General features: G+C 41.9%; 1 protein-coding gene, 4 non-coding genes and 1 pseudogene across 5 annotated transcripts in view; 1 reads left to right on the forward strand and 5 right to left on the reverse strand.

Annotated features, from left to right (window-relative positions):
• Positions 1 to 14,071: 14,071 nt before the first annotated feature.
• On the forward strand, positions 14,072 to 18,582 carry LOC113651427 (annotated as a pseudogene).
• A 3,584-nt stretch (positions 18,583 to 22,166) lies between these two features.
• rpl13a (ribosomal protein L13a) overlaps positions 22,167 to 25,374 on the reverse strand; it is a 3,222-nt gene continuing 14 nt past the window's right edge. Inside the window, exons 1-7 of the mRNA XM_027160195.2 lie at positions 25,300 to 25,374; positions 24,381 to 24,453; positions 23,931 to 23,996; positions 23,583 to 23,684; positions 23,314 to 23,399; positions 23,067 to 23,126; positions 22,167 to 22,417 (exon numbers count right to left, since the gene is read on the reverse strand). The exon at positions 25,300 to 25,374 is cut by the window's right edge and continues 14 nt beyond it. Of these exons, the coding sequence (XP_027015996.1) occupies positions 22,208 to 22,417; positions 23,067 to 23,126; positions 23,314 to 23,399; positions 23,583 to 23,684; positions 23,931 to 23,996; positions 24,381 to 24,453; positions 25,300 to 25,320 (618 nt within the window). The 5' untranslated portion in view covers positions 25,321 to 25,374 and the 3' untranslated portion in view covers positions 22,167 to 22,207. The remainder of the gene's footprint in view (positions 22,418 to 23,066; positions 23,127 to 23,313; positions 23,400 to 23,582; positions 23,685 to 23,930; positions 23,997 to 24,380; positions 24,454 to 25,299) is intronic.
• LOC113651455 lies at positions 22,495 to 22,578 on the reverse strand. Its single transcript, XR_003442665.1, has one exon. It is a non-coding gene; the product is annotated as a small nucleolar RNA Z195/SNORD33/SNORD32 family (small nucleolar RNA).
• Positions 23,200 to 23,276, reverse strand: LOC113651458. The gene has a single exon (XR_003442667.1). It is a non-coding gene; the product is annotated as a small nucleolar RNA SNORD34 (small nucleolar RNA).
• On the reverse strand, positions 23,471 to 23,544 carry LOC113651459. The gene has a single exon (XR_003442668.1). It is a non-coding gene; the product is annotated as a small nucleolar RNA SNORD50 (small nucleolar RNA).
• LOC113651457 lies at positions 24,236 to 24,318 on the reverse strand. The gene has a single exon (XR_003442666.1). It is a non-coding gene; the product is annotated as a small nucleolar RNA Z195/SNORD33/SNORD32 family (small nucleolar RNA).

Raw genomic sequence — 25,374 nt, forward strand, 5'->3', positions numbered from 1 at the left:
ACGTCGCTCTTTCGGGCTGAGCCCGGCCGGGCCCCGTGGGGCAAGACCCGGCCACCAGGCGCTCGCATGCGAGCCCCAACCCCGGGCCTGGCTCCAGGGCGGGGCCCCGGTTGCGCTTAACCGGGCGACGTCACGGACTTTGATTTCATTTTTCTCATAAATGTTTTTTGAAAGAGAATGATTTTTGTGTTATAATCAGTGCTTGAAGTGGGGGAAAAAGCTGGCAGTACTCTCTTTGCATTGGCAAATCATGACATTTTTACAGTGAAAAACAAAACTTGGAGATATTGCTGTTACAACAATTTGTTGTTATTTATTAACAACATATATGTATTTAAACATGTTTGAGTGTGCGTGTGAGCATTTCTTTACAAAGACAACTAAACATTTTATTTTTAGAAGTTGCTCATTAATAAACTTGATAGTCTTGCTAGTCTTAACAAACTTGATAGAAGTTTGTTAAGATGGCGTACAACAATTGCATCTAGATGTTAAACAACAAAAACGACCAAGAAAACAGCCCTGATCTTTTCTTTCAGTCATATATCGATATGTTAACAAGACAGCAAACACAATGAATGAATGAATGGATGAATGAATGAATGAATGAATGAATGAATAAATAAATAAATAAATAAATAAATAAATAAATAAATAAATAAATAAATAAATAGGCTCGGGTTTTACAGTTCAAGTCACTTACATTATAGACGGAATTTTGACTGTTTTGGTCTATTTTAGCAGTGAAAATAGATCTGATGAATCCAAACAAAGATCACAGCATAGCAAAGTCTCACAGCAACATTCAATCGTGTTTTGAATGATTCAGTGATTTGAACGAATCGGTTGAGTCAAAGATTCAATGCTCCATTTACAAACATCTGTCTCATTCTTGATTAATCGGCCGTTTGAACGAATCGTTTGAATGAACGACTCAATGACTCGCTTAATAAAACCGCTTGTCCCCTGTATTTCCGCGCTCACTATCGACAAACCAGTCCAAAACATTTTGTTTTTTATTTTGTCTTCTCTTGTGTTCCATTGAGACCCTATAACATTCTCCTTTTCAGTTCCGTTCTTGTTTTATGCAATAACTCTCTCTCTCTCTCTCTCTCTCTCTCTCTCTCTCTCTCTCTCTCTCTCTCTCTCTCTCTCTCTCTCTCTCTCTCTCTCTCTCTCTCACACACACACACACACACACACAAACACACACGCACACACACACACACACACACACACACACACACACACACACACACACACACACACACACACACACACACTCACGCACACACACACGTTTCCTTCAGGTTTCTAAAAGCCTGAAGTGTCCTGTTAGACATACTAATCAGAACTCAGTAAAAGAGGGTCCCCACATTTTCATCTTCTCTGAATAAATCAGCATTACTTCATATTTCATTCCCCTTTATTTAAAGATCAGAGATTCTCTAATAGAAGTTCTTTGTCTTTTTCTTTGAAACCCTGTTTTTTATCTTACTACATTCAGAACCAGAGTTATGGTGATATTTTTATATTTATTATCATTCATTTATCATTAAAGGCATCATTTAGCTACAACATTAACAAAACATTTTATTCGTTATTAGCTGCCCAGCTAATGTAGTTTGATATACAGTATGTGTGGCATGGTCTTTTTTACTGAGCCTGAGATCCCTTGCTAAGCCATTTGAGTCTTAAAATTCATATTCATCCTGAGCTCTGGTTAATGCTGTGTTGAATGTGGTTTTCAGGATTTATTTACATTTGATGAAATGTGTAATTGAGAATTAATGTTAGTCCTACAGTTATACATCTGAAAAAAAAAAGTTTGATTGTTTTGTTTTCTTCCCCACACTAAAATCTTGAATTCACTAGCTCTGTTTTAATTCTCATCCAGTCTCAGACCCAAATAGACGTTTTGCTCTGGTGTCTCTGTACTGACGTGTTTAACTGTGTCTGTGCAGCAGGAGATCTTGTACTAGTACCCAGTGTCTGAGGGAGCAGCACAGCTGAAAACAGTGATCTTCCATTTGCTGTGTCTCACGGAGAACCTCATTGGAGACAGATCGTCAGGTAACATCATTACTTCTTTACATTTCAATCATACCCTTTTATTCTCCTTCTCTCCAGAAAATGATCAATAAATCAGTTGTTGCCCTTCCACTACTGATGCGTAATGAACTAATCACAATTATTTGAACTGAATATAATTTACTGTCAGTGTGATTGTTTTATTTATAATGTAGTAGAACGGATCACCAGATATAAGCGTCGTTCCTCATGACGTTACTGATATATTCAAACTAATGTACCTTGTGTTTTAGTTATTATTCATAAATAAACACGTTACATTTGAATGAAGCTCTTCGCTCGTAAACCCCCTGTAACTCTAAGCTCAGTATTTAACGTCGTATCAACATGACGTGTCACACATTCAACAGTAAATGATTACTACTTGTCTAATTATGAACCAGGATATAGTGTGTGTGTGTGTGTGTGTGTGTGTGTGTGTGTGTGTGTGTGTGTGTGTGTGTGTGTGTGTGTGTGTGTGTGTGTGTGTAGTTCTTCGCTGGTGCTCAGAAAGCAATTGGTCCACATAGGTTATCGGAAGGAAGGAGAGAAGCTGCATGTAATCGGTCTGCCTGCTGACAGGAAGTTAATTCTCATACATAAAGGTTTAAAGTAAATTAATCGGCTAAACTGAAAGACCTTTGTTTGATGTCCACCATCTTGCACTTTTTTCTTCATCCAGCATCAGCACCCAGGAGCATCGACCCGCTTCTGCTTTTGAGTTATGATATGATTTAGAATTAAATACTTAAAGAAATATTTGATTTTTTTTACTCGTCCTGTTTAATTGAAATTAAGTCTATCAGCCAAAATGTATGTTTAGAGTCTGAGGTTTGGTTCATATAGTTTTGCACTGCAGATAGAAGGTGAATCAAATATAATTAACAAGTTTATAGAAGTCTGTCATGTTGATGTGGATTAGGACACACAGTAGAGACGCATATTCACCTTCACCCTGAACACACCCTGACACCTTGGATAGTTGTCACTAGTCTAGTCAATAAAACATTGGTGTCAGTGTGGTGTTTCTCAGTGATGTGTATCGTCCTATAGGGTGCCATTGCTGCATCAGCAGGCTGTTGTAAAGGGTTTGGTCTGAACTCTAAGGGTCATGTACGATTCCCTGCACAGGTCAGTGCTGTATGCATGCACGTTACACAAACAATAACCTATTTGTTTCATTTTCATTTCCTGTTTGTAGTTATATTTTATTTTGGTTTTTCACTTTCTGTGCACAGATTTTCTACCGCTTTATCCGAACTACCTCAGGTCACGGGGAGCTTGTGCCTATCTCAGGCGTCATCGGGCATCAAGGCAGGATACACCCTGGACGGAGTGCCAACCCATCGCAGGGCACACACACGCTCTCATTCACTCACGCAATCACACACTACGGACAATTTTCCAGAGATGCCAATCAACCTACCATGCATGCCTTTGGACTGGGGGAGGAAACCGGAGTACCCGGGGGAAACCCCCGAGGCACAGGGAGAACATGCAAACTCCGCACACAGAGAAATCAAATGTTTCCTTGTTTCTCTGTAGGGCCTTCAGCAACCTGGAGAATGCTCCTCGTTTGGATCATTTCTTCTGCCTGTTCTTCCAGAGAATGACCCAACACTCTTGTTTGAATGACAACCCTGGCTCCTCCCCCTCCAACATCTCTGGGAACCTCTTCCCAGATGACTTACCCACCATGCGCTGGCTCTGAGACTACAAACAATAACTACGGAAAATACATGCTTATCAACTATGACTATTACAATTTTGTATGGAATTTCTTTTTTTTTTTTTTTATTTCTTATCCTACATGCAAAATATTAAATAATAAGTGCTTTGTTTTAAGCATATTTATTTTAATTGTTTGTAATTATATATCTATAATTTTCTTTGATTAGCTACTTAATTACTTAATTACTACGGAGCCCTCTGTGGGGCAGGTGCTACAACATCTTATGCAGGCCAGCCTCCATCAGCACGAAGTGACTCAGAAGCTGGCCAAGAGTGTCAAGAGGGACACAGAAGAGTTACTGGAACTTCGGCGGGGGCCCCCCGCCGCATCAATTCCCCTCCCTGATCCCGGTCACGATGCTCAGCACAGGCTCACAAAACTCAGTGCTGAAGATGACATGGAGGCGTTCCTGGACACTTTTGAGTACGCCTTTGCCCCATTGCTCAGTGGAGACGCTCAACTTGCGTATTATGCACTGGATCCAGACCATGCTCGGGACTATGAAACGGTAAAGGAGAAAATTCTTGTCCGCTGCGGCCGTTCTCCTGTAACTGCAGCCGGAGATTTCCACAGGTGGCGGTATGATCCAACCAGCAACCCTCGCCCCCAGATGAATGAACTGCTGCATATCACCAGACACTGGTTGCAGAGCGATCGCCTCACGGCCAAAGAGGTCGCGGAAAGAGTGGCCATGGACCGGTTCCTACGGGCGTTACCGGCCGAAGAACGGAAGGCTGTTGGGCTGAAGGGCCTGGAGAACACAAAGGACCTCCTGAACACCCTGGAACATGCCAAGGCCATCCTCGAAATGGGCCGGGAGGCTTGGAGAGACTTCCAGGCTAGCACCCGCCACCCCCAGCCCCGACAACAGCCAGTTTCTGAACAGATCTGGGAGAGGAAACCTCTGTATAGCCGCCCCACCCTGGGATCGGTCAATGAGCCCATGCCCACTGAACTGGACCTCAGAACTCCAACCCAGGCCCACAAACAATGGCTTGCGATTTGCGGCCTGCACACCCACACCATTCCAAAGGGGGCCCGCCTTACTGTGGAGGTAAATGGCCACCCGGTGTCTGCACTCCTGGATTCAGGGAGTACGGTCACACTGGCCCGCCCGGCCGTACTCCTGGGACCCATAAAGTCGTTGGGGACTCTCGCGGTCTCGTGTGTCCATGGCGATGCCCGTTCGGTCCCCACCGCACAGGTCAAAATCCGGAGCACAGCAGGAGAGTGGCCGCTTCTCATCAGACTTATCCCAGATCTCCCTGTCCCCCTCTTACTGGGGCAGGACTGGCCTGGGTTTGCCGTCGCCATGAAGGCCACTGCCAAGAGTGGGCCGGAACGGGAGAAGAAGGTGACCGAGATGCCAGAGACTCCTCCCCAGGTGAGCCAAAGTTGCAGGTTTTCCTCTGTGTGTTTGCGGTGGTGCACGTGCCGCCATCACAGTGTGTGTATATATATATATATATATATATTTGTGTGTATGTGTGTTAATACCTTGCTGTTTTATTCAATATCCTCTCAGGTACTATGTTTCCCTGCTGCTAGTCTTATTGCCACACATTCCTGTCAGGACTCTGTGCAGAACATTGGCTCTCCAGCAGTGCAGCACTATTCTTTCTCAGGCACTCTGTTTCTCACACTTCACCCACACATCTTTTCTCCTAGGTGGTCTCACTCTTTCTTTCACACTTTCTCTCAATTTTTCTTTCACTCTGTCTCTCACTCTGTCTCTCACTCTGTCTTTCTCTCTTTCACTCACTCTGTCTCAGTCTACCGGCTCAGTCATTTTTATATTGTTAGTCCTTTGCCTTTTTTTGTATTGAGTTATCTATATATAAATTGAATAAATATCTACAGCAAGACTAAGAAAAGTAATTTACTTCAGACATGTACAATTTATTTGTTATTGATTTTTCTTTTTTCCTGTATCTTGTATATTTTCAGAAACGTTTTATGCAGTGTGTGTTACTGGAAGCCGGCGGTTGTGCGTCTCCTGCTCTCGGATCTTCTGGTCCTGACTGCTTCTACGTACATCAGGTCAAAGCCACTCTCCTGCAGCTCGAGTTTCTCGAGTCTCCCATTGAAGAACGTCTCTCAGCACCTCCTACTCCTTTTCTGTCCTGTGCTGATCGGTTCCTTCCCTCTAGTGGGCGGGACTGACGGGACATGATTGGCAGCTCACAGATCCTAAGCCGGCTGACAGCAGCCATCATGCCACCATCACCAGGCACAGTTGGTCGAAGCCGTAGAGACTCTCTGGGGTCTGGGAGATCAGATGGCAGTGTCAGCAGTGGTGGACAGTTTAAGGTCTGGCTTACTTTGCCTTTTGCATTCTTTCTGGAATTCTTTTCTCCAACTTTCTAACACAGTATAATCTGTTAGAGAAATATAATGTATGTTGTGTTCTACAAAAGTGCCTAATTTAAGTGATACAGAACATGCTTTTCCAAAAACATCTACATTTTTATTCCATTACATTTATCAGCTCACTTTGACCACTTTCTGTAGAAATGTATTTACATTATTTAACTCATTACAGGAGCCAAAATACAGTATATCGCCATGGAGTGATGATCTTTAAAATCTGCCAGTGTATATGAGCAGGTCTGGGTTGTATAAATGTCTTCCTGCAGATCCCAAACTTAAGCAACCCAGTCCATTCTGTCTGGGTTCTCTGATGAAGATCCTGACAAAGAGGCCGAGGATATGCAGAACACTCTGAAGTGAGTCTGTGTGGAAAAGACCAGGTCTTATTTGAATTCATCCTTCTAAATAATATGGAATAAAATCTTCCTGAAGTAACAAAAAAGTGTGCACCAGTTTTAGGAAATAAACAAAGAAATCATTTTTGTGTGCAGGATTATTAAAGCTATGTGGTGTGCCAAGGCATTTTGTGCTAGTGACAGTGCATTGAAAAATGTATTCTCTCTCTCTCTGTGTCTCTGTGTGTGTGTGTGTGTGTGTGTGTGTATGCAGGCTCACAGCAGGTTTGGAGAATACACTCTTTCACTATGTTCTGATGGAGACAGTGCAGGGCATCTTCATCACACCCACACACTGAGAGCTATCACTGCTCGGTGGCTCCATCCACCCTGAACTCATCTGCAACTTCTACCACTGCTGCCTGTCCATCCGCCACATCTTCCAGCAAAGCCTGCCGGTATGTGTGTGTTTCAATGCAAACAAACACTGAAAAACACACATACCGGTAGGCTTTGCTGGAAGATGTGGCAGTATGTGTGTGTTTGCATTGGTTGATCTGTGTGTTTCTAAACATGTGGGTGTGCTCATTATCACCTGAAATTCATTCATTCATTTTCTACCGCTATATCCGAACTTCTCGGGTCACGGGGAGCCTGTGCCTATCTCAGGCGTCAAGGCTGGATACACCCTGGACGGAGTGCCAACCCATCGCAGGGCACACACACTCTCATTCACTCACGCAATCACACACTACGGACAATTTTCCAGAGATGCCAATCAACCTAACATGCATGTCTTTGGACCGGGGGAGGAAACCGGAGTACCCGGAGGAAACCCCCCGAGGCACGGGGAGAACATGCAAACTCCGCACACACAAGGCGGAGGCGGGAATCGAACCCCGACCCTGGCGGTGTGAGGCGAACGTGCTAACCGCTAAGCCACCGTGCCCCTTTCACCTGAAATTATTTTCCTTTTAAGGCATAACCTGAAATTCTAGTCATGTGTTACTGGACACTGAGTTTTGTGTCACACAATTATTTGTAAAATCTTTATATTAAAAAAAAAAAAAAATACAAATTTCTAATACTAGCTTAAAATGAATGATGTGAATGTTTTTAATAATAGTTCATTAGTAGGGGAGACCGGGTATAGTTGTAACACAGGGAGAGTTGTAACACTACCAATTCCACGAATCAGGGATAACGTAGGAGTCATGTGACCATTTCAGTCTCATCAGGCTTCCTTTACGATCCCACATGGAGGTTTTCCAGTCTGTGTTGCTATCTCTCCTGAAGCTACAGCAAAAAATCTAATTCTGAGGTAAGAAAGTAAAAAAAAAAAAAATAACAAGATAATATTTTGTTTAGTACTTCTACCGTTGTAGATAATGTTGTACGAGTTATATCAGGTCACACTGTAGTTTCTCTAGTAAAGAATCATGTATCAACATCCTGCCAATTTCAAAGCACCATGCTAATACAGCTAGCTAAACAATGGGTGACAGTGGTGGGGTAGGTTGTAACACGTGTTTTAAAAGTGTTCCAATCATCCCCTTATATACAACTAAGAACATTTTTGTGATTTTAATCATTTTACAGAATGCCTAGAACATGGGTGAGAAAAACAGATCGTGGAGTCGATGCCAGTCTTTTAAAAAGAGCAGCAGAGGAAGTTAGGAAAGTAAAGTCTGTTAGGGCAGTGGCAAAATCCATTGGAATCTGCCATGTAACCTTGAACAGATATTGGCAGAAATATAAAGAACTGAAAGATCAGGGATTGAGGGACCTTCCTCGTGTAGGATACTACAGTCCTCACCAGGTCTTCACCAGGGAGCAGGAGGAGACTTAGTCACAGTATATAAGCCAGGCAGCCGATATATACTATGGGCTAACTCCACGTGAGGTGAGCATGATGGATAAGCATCTTGAGAACAGGGTAGAAAAGGCAAGATTCAAGACCTCTTAATGTGTATTAGACCTTTCATGCAAACTCAATTTAATGTTTGTGAATGATGAATAAAATATTTAAAATCAGGTAAAATTTAAATAAATACCAACACATACATTTAGACAATTTCTAAAAAAATGTGTGTCCCTACTCAGACATCATGTTATGATTTCTTTTAGGTCAGAAAGTTTGCCTATCAACTCGCGGTGGAATTCAACATACAGTACAGCATCCACAAACCTAGGATGAGAAGAAAATGGCGGGGCCTGATTGTTTTAGCTTGTTTATGAATTGGAACCCCAGACTTTCAGTCAGGAGTCCACAGGCAACCAGCCTTTCAAGAGCTACCAGTTTTAATCATGCTAATGTGGAACTCTTCTTCAGTCGGCTGGGGGAGGTGATTGATAAAAATGGGTTTGATGGCAGTGACATATGGAATGTCGACGAAACCCTTAGTTTTTGTGCATTTTGTCTACCTGTTACAACTTACCCCAGTATGTGGTACAACCTACCCCTGTAGTGGGGTAGGTTGTAACAAAGGACCACCTTGTATTTGTCATCATCTCACAAAGTCTGTGACATAGTTGAATAAATTTAAATTGTTGCCATTTGTAGTAGGCAAATGTGGTACTAAAAGTTTCAGACGTGTAGCCTAAAAAAAAGTAGTTTTAGGTGCTGAAGAAAAAAAGTGCTACAACCATACCCGGTCTCCCCTAATTATTATCAGGAGCTGAATGAAGTGTGTGATCATTTAATTATTTTCGTCTAATCTATATTTAGTGGCCAGTTTTATTATATTTTATAATAAGACGTCTCTTATAGTACATATGTTTGTGATGTAATTGTTAGATATGTAAAGTCTCTATATGTGTAATATAATTAAATTATATTCATATAATTTTTATATATAATTTTCTTATTTATTGTACAAATATATGTACAGAAAGAATGAAGCAGTAAAAATGTGTGTGTGTGTGTGTGTGTGTGTGTGTGTGTGTGTGTGTGTGTGTGTGTGTGTGTGTGTGTGTGTGTGTGTGTGTGTGTGTGTGAACATTCAAGTCATTCATTTTAAGCCGAGTGTCCATGGTTACCAATTTCCGACATTTGATATTAAGTATGTAATGTGTTTAAATATGTGTTTTATACATTAGTAACTTGTATTATCGCTGATTGTAGTTCGGTCACCGTGAGAAAACTAAATATCCCATGTACACTTGTGCTCCAGACGCTACTGTTAGCATGTGGCTAATGTTCGGTAAGCAGCAAGCTAGAGCTAATGTAGCAGCATTAATATTAGTTTATTATTAATATCTGATTTGACATGTCCATCTGTATATAAAGTGTAACACTGAATGTGTACATAACTCCTTCTGATGGTAACTGTTACCTCAGGTTTCACCTTTACACTGTTAGCTCTTTTGTTTTAGCTCAGCAGTTAGCACGTGATGATGAGCTGTTTCCTATTCAGATAGACATCATAAACAAAATTCTAGAATAGAATAGAATAGAATGATGGACTGATGCTGTAATTTTACGGCGTGTTTCTGTCAGTCTATAAATAGAGCAGCCGCTGTATCTTTAATTACACAACATGGCAAGCAAGAGCCCGGATCAGCGTGAACACGGCAGCGCCGAGGCGGAGAAGACGCGGCGTGATTGGCTTGTGCGGTGGCAGGAGTATGAACCGGTGGTGCAGCGGTGGCGGAGTATACCGCCGAAGGAGATCTGGAAGTCTAAAAAGATCCGGCAGCTTGAAGATGCGCTGCGGATGCAGCGTCAAATGTTTGAGGATGAGGAGCTATTTGAATCGGCGAAGTGGCGGTTTCGTGAAGAGCAGCTGAGAAATGAGCAGGAGCGGCGCCTGGCTAATAATCCAGTAAGTATGTCTTTGTTTATGCAGAAGTATAGACATTTCTAGGTAATTTAGATATTTTTTTTTATTTTATTTTTTCATCAGATTAGGCGGTGGCCAACGGCAACCATGTGGTCAATCTATCTGGGCTTGATGCTGGGTGCCGTGGCCAACGTCATCGAGGTGATGCGGAGCGAAGAGGTAGCCGTCAAATGGCTGACCTGCTTCTGCATCGCCTTCGAAATAGTTGTCGTCTTTTGCATTGTTCTACTTGGTGAGTTTTGCAGCATTATTGCTTTTTCAGTCATAAAGGTATATATAGGTTTCAGAAGGAACATCTGATTTATGTTTTCTGACTTGTTTTCTTTCTTTTTTTTCTTATCCCCTGTCGGCATGCACAGAGCAGAACATTCTAAGGAGGCATCTAAGTGAAAGCAGGCAAGACCTCGTTTGTGCCTTCAGTTTTATTTTAAGTATTTTAAATTTTATTTTCCATGTAGCTCTTTTTATTTTAGTTGTACAAAAAAAGGAGGGGGGAAAATGACTGTATATAACTGCTGCTGACTTATTGTGACTCTGAGAGATTCTTCAGTGACTTTAACAGGGTGTTTTCTTTCGGGTTAAATTTAAAAATAAACCCATGTTGGTACATGGGACCCCTCCTCTTAATGCATCAGAGTCAATGTAACCAAATAAATAAAATCATCATAAAGCATCATGAATGCGATTTTCTAGTTTTTTTTGGTTCGTTCCAAAGGTCAGACATGTATTTATTATTGAGTCCAGAGAAAATGTAAGGTTTTGTTATGAAGATAATCTACTTTTTCACAATATAATGCATAGTGCTAGTAGGTCTACATTTATTACTTACATTCTTCCACTTGAGTAAACTTCATATGAACAATCACTACTTACCTTATAGCCTACTGCATGCAACACTGCTACAATGGTGTGACTATACATGTTAATTTAAACATTTAAATTGTATTGGTTTATTAAACATGATACACAAAGCAATTTGCTGGTGGAAGCAAATCACAAATTTGAGAGAAACATAATTAGAAAGTTATATAGTTGAGGTGCCAAAGACTGTTCAATCTTTAATTTATTCCTTTACATCAATACTTTTGCCACATTAAATAAGTATACTCACATAAACAAACAAACAAAAAAAAATGTTTGACTTTGAGGATGAACTTGTGTGATACACTGCCAACCTAACTGGTGACATCCTTCCAGGACTGTCAGCAGAGTTTTAAAAAAAGGTGTTTAGTGTCCCTGCAACTTGTCCATGACGTCTCTGTTTATCACTTGGGAATCTACAAACAGATTCAGATTGTTTTTATTTAATGACATGTCCACAATCAAAAGCTAAAAAATCAATTACAAAAACACAAGTATCATATAAATACAATAAAAACAAATATAAACAGCAAGTCATATTATACAATTTTTTTTAATTAACATATGATAAATTTAAATCCAAAACATTTTCAGGCACAATGTCATTAAATATGTCCTTAAGTGAATAACTTGATAAAATAGCATTCTGCTTGTGTTAAGTCCAGGACAATCTAATAAAATATGTCTGACAGATAAGGGAATCTTACAGAACATACATAAAGTTGGGTCTTTTCACCTTTAAGCAAAAAAGCATGGGTCAATTTTTAATGTCCTTCACGGTGTGTGTGTGTTCACTGCTGTGTGTGCACTTTGGATGGGTCAAATGCAGAGAACGAATTCTGAGTATGGGTCACCATACTTAGCCGTATGTCACTTTCACTTTTTTTTTCAGAAGAGCTTCGGATTCTAAAAACATTGTCGGTTTTCCTAACTGTCAAAAACTAATGGGTAACTAGCATGGATTCGCTGCAGTCATTAACCAAGGACTGAAACAAACCAACGTAATCAGAAATATTATAATAATTTTTTAACATTAAATATCATAAAACACATTCTCACTTGTGAAATGTAATGGTTTTTATATTTCTTTCGTAAGGAAATTGTTTTCTTTAAATAAAGTTTTTTTTAAATTAAACAATGTTTTATTATGAATTTAAATCAATAAAAGAAGGTTCATGTTAAAAAATGTTCATGTTGTGGATGCAATTTTTAAAAAATGTTTTTTTTAAATGTTCGCTTTCTCAACATTACAACACACAGATTATATACACACATATTTCAACACACTGATTATAAACACACACTGATTATAAACACACAACATTACACAACACACTGATTATAAAATCACACCTCACACACTGATTATGAAAACACACAACATTACAACACACACTGATTGAAAAAAGGTTCAGAGAAAGTTCTGGTAATTACTGTTGAACCTGGAGTTGAGCAGTGTTTTATTAAAGGGATTTCAGCTGCTCTTGTGTTCTACTTATTCTCCACACTGAGTGTGTAAGGGCTTACTGATCCGGAGTGAAGTAACTGGGACAGAGCAGAGCTGTGGTGTTACTGCACTGGAGAACCATGAAGAGTTCTCCTCTGGGATCTGATCCAGCTGAAACTCCTGTGCCTTTTTCTCTTTTTTACAATCTGCACTTTAATAAACATCCTGAGTTGCTACCAGACCAGCTGTGTCCTGTTGTATGTCTTTATTTTCCATCAAGGTGAAAATTTTTCTTTGGCTCACTATCACTTAAAAATAAGAAAAACAAAATGAACTGGAAAATAACACATAATATAACACATAAAACATAAAAACAAAGACCAATATCAATTCAAGTCATTAATTTTAAGCTGAGTGTCGGCCTGATGTGCTTGTGGAGCGGGAGCTGAGCTGAGCCTGAGGAGCTGCGGCAGCCTAATGTGCTTGTGGAGTGGCCGTGGCGTGAATGGCTTGTGGAGTGGCAGGCGTATGAAACGTTTTTGGAGTGGTGGCGAAGTAAACCGCCGAAGGAGACCTGGCTGTATGAAGATGCGCTGCGACTGCAGCGTCAAATGTTTGAGGAGCGGCAGCGGATTCGTGAAGAGTTGCTGTGTAAGGAAGAGCAGGAGCGGCGCCTGGCAGATAATCCAATAAGTCCGTTTTTGTTTATGCAGAAGTATAGACATTTCTAGGTAATTTAGATATATTTTTATAAATTTTATTTTTTCATCAGATTAGGCGGTGGTTGTCGATGGCAACCATGTGGTTAATCTGTCTGGGCATGATGCTGGGCACCGCGAACAACGTCTTCGAGGTGATGCCGAGCGAAGAGGTAGCCGTCAAATGGCTGACCTGCTTCTGCATCACCTTCGAAATCGTTGTAGATTTTGCATTGTTTTACTTGGTGAGTTTTGCAGCATTATCGCTTTTTCAGTCATAAAGGTATATATAGTTTTCAGAAGGAACATTTGATTTATGGACTTGTTTTCTTTTCTTTTCTTTCTTATCCCCTGTCGGCATGCACAGAGCAGAACATTCTAAGGAGGCGTCTAAGTTAAAACAGGCAAGACCTCGTTTGTGCCTTCAGTTTTATTTGAAGTGTTTTGTGTTTTAGATTTTATTTTCCATGTAGCTTTTTTTATTTTAGTTGTACAAAAGGAGGGGAAAAATGACTGTATATAACTGCTGCTGACTTATTGTGACTCTCAGAGAGATTCTTCAGTGTCTCCACTTTATAAAACAAAAACATGAAATAAATGGACTTTAACAGGGTGTTTTCTTTTGGGTTAAATTTATAAATTAACCCAAATTGTAAATAAAGAGTAAACTAATCAGAGACAGGAAGATAATATTAGAAGAGCGTCGTCATTTTTGTCCTCGTTGGCATCCTGTAACATTGTGTGACGTCAGAAGCATGATGGCGGTGAGAGCAGGAAAGAAGCAGAACCGAATTTGAAAAAGCACGAAACCACGTAACATGACTTGCCTCACGTGATTGTACTGTTTACCGTGTAAACATGGCTTCTCACTTGTCTTATGGCCGAGTCAATCTTAATATATTGAGGGAGGCTGCAAGGAAGGAACTTCGCGAGTTTCTGGACAAATGCGCAGGTAGCAAGGCAGTTGTATGGGACGAGTACCTCACCGGACCATTGGATAAATATCTCAGTTGCTGAAGGAACATGAAGTGGAAAAGATGTTTACACTCAAAGTGGGACGTGTGCCACCATCTGATGTCAAAAATGTCATCTTCTTTGTACGTCCAAAGCTGGAGTTGATGGACATTATTGCAGAGAATGTAATGAGTGAGGACAAGTTGCAGCCACAGCGTGAGTTCCACATACTGTTTGTACCTTGCCGCAGTCTGCTGTGTGAGCAGCACCTAAAGGAGCAAGGCATCCTGAATGCCTTCACTAACATCGATGAGTACATTCTAGACCTCATCCCTTATGATGGACACCTGCTGTCCATTGAATCGGAAAGTGCTTTCAGGGAATGTTATCTTGAGAATTACCAGACGAGCCTGTATCACACTGCTAAGGGTTTGATGACTCATCCCGCAGATCTTTGGCAAAGGAGAATGTGCAAGGCATGTAGTGGACATGATGCTGCGGATGACGCGGGAGTTTGCCGGCAGTCAGAATCAAATCCTGCCAGTGTTTTATACACTCTTGTTATTGGACCGAAACGTGGACCTGCTCACACTGCTAGCCACACAGCTCACCTACGAAGGCCTCATTGATGAGATCTACTGCATTAGTAACGGTTATGTGAAGCTTCCCCTGAGAAATTTGCCCAGAAGAAGGCAGGTGAAGGAGGTAAAGATCTGCCCATGGAACCCAAGAAGTTACAGCTCAACTCTGCTGAGGAGCTCTATGCTGAAATCCGTGACAAGAACTTTAACACTGTAAGAGCAGAACTCAGCAAGAAAGCCAAGATCATCTCTGCCACATTTGAAGAGCGCCACAATGGGAAGACTGTTGAAGAGATTAAACAGTCTGTATCCCAGCTGCCTCACATGCAGGCCGCTCACACCTCGCTGGCCAACCACATGTCCATTGCTGAGCTCATCAAGGACATCACCACCTCAGAAGTTTTTTTTTGATAACTTGACAGTGGAGCAAGAGTTTATGCCCGGAGTGGATACAGACTGGAGGGGCGTGATTCGGAGGAATGGCCCCCTGACCTGAACCCGAGTGGGGTTCTGTTTTTGGACTTCTGTGCTAGTCACAGTTTGTCCATAATGGACACCATGTTCAAGCATAACGGTGTCCATCAGTACACGTGGCACCAGGACACCCTAGGTCGGAGGTCGATGATCGACTTCATCAGACCTCCGGCCATATGTCTTGGACATTCGGGTAAAGAGAGGGGCGGAGCTGTCAACTGATCACCACCTGGTGGTGAGTTGGATCCGATGGCGGGGGAAGAAGTTGGACAGACTTGGCAGACCCAAACGCACTGTGAGGGTCTGCTGGGAACGTTTGGCAGAGTCTCCGGTCAGAGAGATCTTCAACTCCCACCTGTGGCAGAGCTTCAACCAGATCCCTAGGGAGTTTGGAGACATTGAGTCCGAGTGGACCATGTTCTCCACCTCCATTGTTGACGCGGCTGCTCGGAGCTGAGGCCGTAAGGTCTCCGGTGCCTGTCGTGGTGGCAATCCCCGTACCCGGTGGTGGACCCCGGAAATAAGGGATGCCGTCAAGCTGAAGAAGGAGTCCTATCGAGCCTTGTTGGTTCAGGGAACTCCGGAGGCAGCTGATAGGTACCGAAGGGCCAAGCGAGCTTCAGCCCGGGTGGTTGTGGAGGCGAAAACCCGGGTCTGGGAGGAGTTTGGTGAGGCCATGGAGAAGGACTATCGGTTGGCTTCGAAGAAATTCTGGCAAACCGTCCGGCGCCTCAGGAGGGGGAAGCAGTGCCCTGCACACACTGTTTACAGTGGGAGTGGGAATCTACTGACTTCGACTGGAGACATTCTCGGACGGTGGAAGGAGTGCCTCGAGGATCTCCTCAACCCCACTGACATGTCTTCCACTGAGGAAGCAGAGGCTTAGGGCTCGGTTGTGGACTCGTCAATACCTCAAGCTGAGGTCACTGAGGTAGTTGAGAAGCTCCTCTGTGGCAAGGCACCGGGGGTGGATGAGATCCGCCCCAAGTAAATCAAGTCTCTGGATGTTGTGGGGCTGTCTTGGTTGACACGCCTCTGCAACATCGTGTGGCAGCTGGGGACAGTGCCTCTGGACTGGCAGGCTAGGGTGGTGGTCCCTCTGTTTAAGAAGGGGGACCGGAGGGTGTGTTCCAACTACAGGGGATCACACTACTCAGCCTCCCCGGAAAAGTCTATGCCAGGGTACTGTAGAGGAGAATTCGGCCGATAGTCGAACCTCGGATTCAGGAGGAACAATGCGGGTTTCGGCCCGGTCGTGGAACAATGGACCATCTCTATACCCTCACCAGGTTGCTCGAGAAAGCATGGGAGTTTGCCCAACCTGTCCACATGTGCTTTGTGGATTTGGAGAAGGCATTCGACTGTGTCCCTCGTGGTGACCTGTGGGGGGGTGCTCTGGGAATATGGGGTCCGGGGCCCTCTGCTAAGGGCTGTCCGGTCCCTATATGACCGGAGCAGGAGTTTGGTTCTCATAGCTGGCAGTAAGTCAGACTTGTTCCCAGTGCATGTTGGACTCCGACAGGGCTGCCCTTTGTCACCGGTCCTGTTCATTATTTATATGGACAGGATTTCTAGGCGCAGTCAGGGGCCGGAGGGAGTCTGTTTTGGGGACCACAGGATTTCATCTCTGCTTTTTGCAGATGATGTTGTCCTGTTGGTTTCCTCAAATCAGGACCTTCAGTGTGCACTGGGATGGTTTGCAGCAGAGTGTGAAGCGGCGGGGATGAGAATCAGCACCTCCAAGTCCGTGGCCATGGTTCTCAGCCGGAAAAGGGTGGCTTGTCCCCTTCAGGTTGGCGGAGAGCTCCTGCCTCAAGTGGAAGAGTTTAAGTATTTTGGGGTCTTGTTCACGAGTGAGGGAAGGATGGAGCGGGAGATCGACAGGCGGATCGGTGTATCTTCTGCAGTGATGCGGTCGATATACCGGTCTGTTGTGGTGAAGAAACAGCTGAGCCACAAGGCCAAGCTCTCTATTTACCAGTCGATCTACGTTCCTACCCTCACCTATGGTCATGAGCTTTGGGTCATGACCGAAAGGACAAGATCCCGGATACAGGCGGCTGAAATGAGTTTCCTCCGTAGGGTGGCTGGGCTCTCCCTTAGAGATAGGGTGAGGAGCTCGGTCACTCGGGAGGAGCTCAGAGTAGAGCCGCTGCTCCTCCACATCGAGAGGAGTCAGCTGAGGTGGCTCGGGCATCTGTTTCAGATGCCTCCTGGACGCCTCCTTGGGGAGATGTTCCGGGCATGTCCAACCGGGAGGAGGCCCCGGAGAAAACCTAGGACACGCTGGAGGGACTATGTCTCTCGGCTGGCCTGGTAATGCCTCGGTATTCCCCTGGAAGAGCTGGAGGAAGTGTCTGGGGAGAGGGAAGTCTGGGCATCCCTGCTTAGTCTGCTGCCCCCGCGACCCAGTCCAGGATAAGCGGTAGAAAATGGATGGATGAATACAGACAAGATTAACACTTACATAGAGGACTGCATAGCACAGAAGGACCCACTTATCAAGATCCTCCGGCTGGTCTGCATGCAGTCCATCTGCAATAACGGCCTTAAACAGAAAGTTCTTGATTTTTACAAGAGATAAATCCTGCAGATTTACAGATACGAGCACATTCTGACCCTCAACAACTTGGAGAAGGTTGGCTTGCTCAAATCTCTGACCACCACGAGGAACAATTATCCCAACATCAGGAAAACATCAGGCTGACTCAGGTTCTGGCTCGGCCAGGCTGGAGAAGCATTGAGGATGTGCTGAAAATGCTGCCTGGGCCACACTTTGAGGAGAGACAGCAGTTTCCCCCTGGTCTCCATAAGAAACGTCAGCAGGGAGAGAACAGGACAACGCTGGTGTTCTTCCTCGGGGGTGTGACGTATGCAGAAATCGCTGCACTCCACTTTCTGTCTCAGATGGATGACGGTGGGACAGACTACATCATCGCCACTACCAAACTCATCAATGGCACCAGCTGGATAAAATCTCTAATGGACCGTCCTGAAGCACACATACCCTGAGAATGTCCCATGAGCATTTTAGAGCATGTGCTTATTTCTCCTGTATCCAGAAGTACAAATGCAACGGCTTTAAGTCATTAAGTGTTCTCTTTGCAATGCACCAACTGCAATTCCCTGGGCACCCATATTAAAAAACTGCTAGTAACCATCGCTGAAATTGTAAGAACACTGATCCCTTGATTAAAAAAATCCACAGGTGAGGAAAAAAAAGGAAAGCAGCAGAACCGTGTGGGGAGGAAAGGGAGGGGGGAAATGTTTTGTTTTTTAAGGAAATTGTTTTGTTAATTTATTAATTGTTTTTTAATTATCAACATTATTGTTTTATTATTAATTTAAATCAATAAAAGAAGGTTCATGTTAAATGTTCATGTTGTGGATGCAATTAAAAAAAATTAAATGTTCATTTTCTCAACATTACAACACACACTAATTATAAACATACACAACATCGTGGGTCTGGTTAGGGTCAGGTTTTTAGTCGCTTTTGACGAAAAAAAGAGGATGATTTGTTATGTTATAATCAGTGCTTGAAGTGGGGAAAAAGCTGGCGGTACTCTCTTTGCATTGGCAAATCATGACATTTTTACAGTGAAACATAAAACTTGGAGATATTGCTGTTACAACAATTTGTTATTTATTAACAACATAAGTGTATTTAAACATGTTTGTGTGTGCGTGGCTGCGTGCTTGTGAGCATTTCTTTACAAAGACAACTAAGCATTTTCTTTTTAGAAGTTGGTCATTTAATAAACTTGATAGTCTTGAAGTTTGTTAAGATGGCATGCAACAATTGCATCTAGATGTTAAACAACAAAAACAACCAGGAAAACAGCCCTGATCTTGTCTTTTCAGTCATATATCTATATGTTTACAAGACAGCAAACACAATCAATAAATATATCAATCAATAAATAAGAAGTAGGCCTACACTCAGGTTTTACAGTTCAAGCCACTTACATTTTAGACGAAATATTGACTGTTTTGGTCTTTTTTAGCAGCGAAAATAAATCTGATGAATCCAAAGAAAGATCACAGCAACACTCAATCGTGTTTTGAATGATTCAGTGATTTGAACGAATCGGTTGAGTCAAAGATTCAATGACCCATTCACAAACGTCTCATTCTTGATGAATCGGCCGTTTGAACGAATCGTTTGAATGAATGACTCCATGACTCGCTTAATAAAACCGCTTATCCCCTGTATTTCCGCGCTCACTACCGACAACCCAAACAAATTAGTTTATCCCTGTATGACTGATGGGATTTGTTTTGATCACGTTTACTTTATCTTTATATTTTACTTCCTCCTCCTACAAGACAATCACACCAGCAGTAGTGCTAGACCCAGACTACACTGCACCCTGGAGGGGAAAGGAGAAAGATGCAGGTTTTAAGAGTCTTATGCTGACAGAACAGAAATGGCCTTATGAGGCATTTTCAGTGAATATCTTGATTGCCTCTAGTCTGATATAAAAATGTCTGGGCATCACTGGATTTTTTTTTTTTAACTTATCTATAGAAATATTGTCTCTAGTAGTGTAAGTAAAAACAGAAACAAACACTACAACACCCTGAGTGTCAACTTTCATTTGAGATTCATATTAACAAAACAGATTGGGTCAAATCATTTTTATTGTCCATTTAATCACAGGTTCTGCTAACTAATGGAAGACCCATTAAATCTTACAGGAGAGCAATATCTTTGAAGAGTTTCAGTCAGGTTTCCGGCCCCATCATAGCACCGAAACTGCACTTGTTAAAGTTACAAATGACTTGTTCTTAGCTTCGGACCAAGACTGTATGTCACTATTAGTTCTACTTGACCTTAGTGCTGCATTCAACACTATAGACCACAACATTCTTCTAGATCGCTTACAAAATTACACAGGTATTCATGGACAGGATTTACGTTGGTTTAAATCCTACCTGTCTGATCAAGACCATTTTGTAGAATTAAATGGTGAATCCTCCAGGTTATGGGGTCTGTCAAGGATCAGTCCTTGGACCCCTGCTCTTCTCAATTTACATGCTTCCATTAGGGAACATTATTAGAAGACATTAATTTCCACTGTTATGCTGAGGATACACAGTTATATATCATCAAAACCAGATGAAATTGTCCAAATTAACTCAGTGCCTTAGAGAGATAAAAGATTGGATGAGCTGTAATTTTCTGTTATTGATCTCCGATAAGACAGAAATACTACTTATCGGTCCAAAAACCAGTACACGGAAACTCTCACAACTCCCATGTAGAGGGATGTACTGTTACTAGTAGCTCGACAGTGAAAGACCTGGGTGTTTTATTAGACAGCAACTTGTCTTTTGAAAATCATATTGCCCATATTACGAAAACAGCCTTCTTCCACCTTAGAAATATTGCCAAGCTGAGAAACATCCTGTCTGTATCTGATGCTGGGAAGCTAGTTCATGCATTCATGACCTCTAGACTGGACTATTGTAATGCATTACTAGGTGGTTGTACTGCATCTTTAATAAATAGGCTAGTCCAAAATGCAGCTGCCAGAGTTCTCACTAGGACAAGAAAGTATGACCATATAATCCCAGTTTTATCATCTCTCAGGACTTCTGGTAGTTCCAAAACTATCAAAGTCTACTAAAGGCGGTAGAGCGTTTTCATATTTAGCTTCTAAACTTTGAAATAGTCTTCCTGATAGTGTTCGGGGCTCAGACACACTTTCCCAGATTAAATGTAGATTAAAAACTCTTTAGTCAGGTGTACACATAATACATCCCATAATACTGTGCACTATTATATCAGACTTGCAAATATTATGAACAGCAGATATGTTAATCCCTCTCCACCGCTTCTTTCTACCCATCCCGAGGCATCCAGAAATTGTACCAGCTCTGATCGTCTGCGATGAAGATTTTGGACCTCCACTGAGATGAGGCCGACTCAGCGAATCCTGAGGCATCTAGAGATCCATCAGCTACAGTTAGACTCTGCTATACTAAAAAGATGTGAACTCCATGTGATCCTTTGCATCTATACATGTTTGACTGTATTTTTATAATCACACCCTCCAGTGTCACCCATATGAGGATGGGTTCCCCTAGAGTCTGGTTACTCAAGGTTTCTTCCTTATCTAATGGAGTTTTTCCTTGCACTTTTAGCTGGGTCACCTGACTTGCTCATTGGGAATATATATACACATACATATTGTGAACTAATTTTAATCTTGAATTTTGCATTCTATAAATCCTTATATTATTCTTTATGTTAACCTTTTGTTCTATGTTTATGCGCTGTAAAGCTGCTTTGAGACAACTGTAAAAAGCACTATACATATAAACTTGAATTGAAAATCCAAACGCAAAGTCCAGTAAGGGATGACCTAATAACTAGAGAACATGGCATTTTTAAATCAACTGTTATTTTATAAAAGCAAACTGCTTCCGAGGTGCTGTTACAGAAAATAATCAGTGTTAGTTGGTCAGCACCGTATACCTACACACATCATTAAACAGCACCGTCTTGTCATTGTGATTCCAAAACCAACATTAAGCTTTCCAAGCTATAAACTAACACAGCGAGGGGGAAAGGAGTATGCAGTGGTTTGGAGTATAAGCGAAAAACAAGACATACATGTACACTGAAACCTGAGCAAGCAAAACTCAAAACACAAAAAGTAACATGAGCTCAAGATAGAGACCAGTATTCAGGACTTGTATGTAGCACTACACTATCTGCAGCTTAAATTTATAAGTAAGAATTTCAGTAAGAATCAGTTCTCAGACTTTCAAAATAAATGCACTAACAACTCCGTGGTTTCTATAAACATTTATTAGATGAACCAGGTGGACAGCTCAGACCAGGACACCGTACTGTTTGAGTACAGCGGTGTATTTTGCAATCTTGCTTTCTACGTTCTTCTCTGCCACCTTGGACAGCTTGATCTGCACTTTCTTCTTGTTGTAGTGCATCCTGGCCTTCTCTTTGCGGCGCTCCTCGAGCGTGGCGGTGATGGCCTGGTACTTCCAACCCACCTCGTGTGCCAGGCGACCCAGCAGGGCAAACTGTGTGAGTGAGAGAGACACAATCAGAAAATGTGGATGCAATAATCCTCATTACATCTTTAGATGTAGAAATGTTGCTCATCTCAGATGGTAGTGCATGTGAAGTATTCTCATGGTCATTAAACTCGAAAACTTCTGTGGAACAAATCATCACTGATGAGCAACTTTTTAAAAAATAAAACAAGAGCAGTCCAAGGAAAGAATTGGAAGAGGGGAATATCCTCAATTCCAAGCTTGGCATACTGTAAAAGTTTACAAATCCACATGCGCAAAAATTTGTCTTGCGCATAATGTGGAAAACGAACAGTTACAGGACACTTGATTCTTTAGTTTAAATCACGTCTGTCAAGTTCTTAAGAAAATGTCCATTACACAGTGCAGGAAAAAAAGGTTTTACTTTAAGAAAAGTTGTACTCATGCTTTAGAGCACTGAAATGAGTTCTCTACATTGAGAAGTTTATTAAAACAAAATTACAGTCAAAATGAAAACCAAGAAGTATGAAAAATGAACAAATTGTTACAAAAGGAAAAGAAATGAGAAATAAAGCACTACTTGTCCATTGCTCTTAAGCAAAACTAGTCTCAAGTTCACATACGGATTTCCATGTGTAATTCTTAACCAAAACAAACGCAACCAAGTGGTCCCCACCTTGCGAGTTGGCTTCAGGCGCACAATTTTCAATGCTGCTGGAACCACCACACGCTTTCTCTGCAGAAAAAACAAGCAACATATTTACAAAAAAACAAACCTAGTAGCTAATGAAGTCTACTACAACAAGTCAACGTGTCTCAGTTAGAGTTAATGTTCTCACAGGAAACTCAAACAATGTAGGTAAAGAGATTAACATCACAGACATGTTAGCATTAACTGAACATGAAGTGAAAGGCATCGTTACCTTGTCGTAGGGAGGAGGAATTCCATCGAACACCTTCAGCCTTTCTAGTGCAGCCTGACCACGCTTGGTTTTGTGGGGAAGCATGCCTGCATGATTAACAAAATTTAGTTAGGTCTCACCAACCAAACAAATTGAAGATTAGTATCGAGTCTGGTCGAACTCAGCAGTCAGATCCGTAGTTTGTCTCATCAAAAGACTCAGATTCGGGATAAAAGGTGTTCATCATTGTTCGTTAGGCGGGTTGAAAAATTAAATACATAAATGCTCACCTCTGACTGTCCTCCAGAAGATCCTGCTGGGAGCTCTGAAGTGGTATGGACCACGAGAGGGGTTTGTGTTCATCCTCTTACGCAGGAAAGCCAAATACTTCACTACAGACAAAAGGGTTAACAAGTTCACACTAAAGTCAGTTACCTATATTTATGCTTCATGTTACACAAGTTGCAATTTATACATATACATCCAGAAACTGTCATTCCATGGCTAATTAACTTGTAGCCTAATGCATCCCTACAAACTGAACTTACACCACAATAAACACTTTGGCCCACAGCACTCATTTCATGGATTCTTTTTTTAGCTGTTCAACACTCTCCTTTAAAAACAAGTATACTCACATTTGTTACGGTAGAAGTTGCCAGAGATGTTGATGCCCTCACATCTCACAACAACAACTTTATGGCCTGTAAAATATATTAACCGAAAGAAGAAACATTTAGTTAAACAGCAACATCGTTGAGTCTCATGCAATGACCATTTCTAATCTAAGACTAGGCCACTACAACACCAGGGTGGAGTGTTAAAGTTCTTACTTTGGTCACAAACACCCTGGGCAAAAAAAAAACCTTCAAATCATAAATTACCATAACTGAAGCACTTGCATTAAATGTAAAGTTCTATATCAGTAACATATTGCTTCAAGACCGTCTCAGATGGTAGTGCATGTAAGGTTTTCTCATGGTCGTTAAACTCATGCAATGTAGGTAAAGAGACATCACTGACAGTCAGTTTGATATTGGTCCTAACTTCTTAAAGCCAATACAACTTACTCTAAAAGCATTACTTACCAAGCAGCACTTGCTTGGCCACAATAGCGGCAAGACGACCGAGGAGATGGCCTCGGCCATCAATAAGCAGAACCTGAAAACAATAGTAGGAAAACACATTTAATCACAACACTGAGCTTGTTCTTCAAGTACCCCTCTTATAATACAGAGATCCAAGCTATGAATATGAAATATTTACAGATAATTCTCGGCAATTATGGATCATACTATGAAAAGTACATGCACACAGACAAGCAGGTGTTGAAATGACCAAGTATTGATAGATATCATACTTTTCATGGTGTTGAGCCAAATGGCTTAAAACACAGACTAAACAGCTCATACTCACAATAAGTAACTAGGTCTGTAGACCAGACTTCCAACCAAAATATACCTAATCATTTAGCTCACTGAATTAAGAGTATAATTTTTTGCGCAGTCTTTATAGGAATATAATTAAACGTGAGTCGGTGACTGAAACACGTGAGCCTTTGACGGAAACGTGTGAATGAAACGTGTACCGAGGAGCAGGACGCCACCGCATGGATGTCGGCCTGCTCGTGTTAGCTAGCACACCGAGCTAACATCCACTTTAACACAATATCACTACGTGTTTTAGCAGTGTATAACTTTCCAGTGTTGACTTTTACTCACTTACTAACCACAACCGAAGCTCCATGTCGAAAAACAAACCACGACGCCGGACATCTTAACGGGATTTTTCATGCACGAGACTAACTCTATAAGCGTTAGCATCGTGCTAATAACGGCCACAGCCGCAAAGTCCTGTTAAAGCTTCGCTACAAAATACACATTACTACAAAAATCACATTTTCTAGACACAAGAGACACTTATGTGTTTCATGTTATATCCGTAGTTCTTAGAAAACGCGCCCCTACAAGATCTTTTTAGCTACTTTTCACACGCAGAAACACGCACCTTATGGAACCGGTCCGCCATGATGTGAGGAAAAGAAAGAGACGCGGGTTGACCCGCGGTAAAAGGCAGGGGCCT

The sequence above is a fragment of the Tachysurus fulvidraco genome, chromosome 12 (genome assembly GCF_022655615.1).
Source record: "Tachysurus fulvidraco isolate hzauxx_2018 chromosome 12, HZAU_PFXX_2.0, whole genome shotgun sequence".
Classification (NCBI taxonomy): domain Eukaryota; kingdom Metazoa; phylum Chordata; class Actinopteri; order Siluriformes; family Bagridae; genus Tachysurus; species Tachysurus fulvidraco.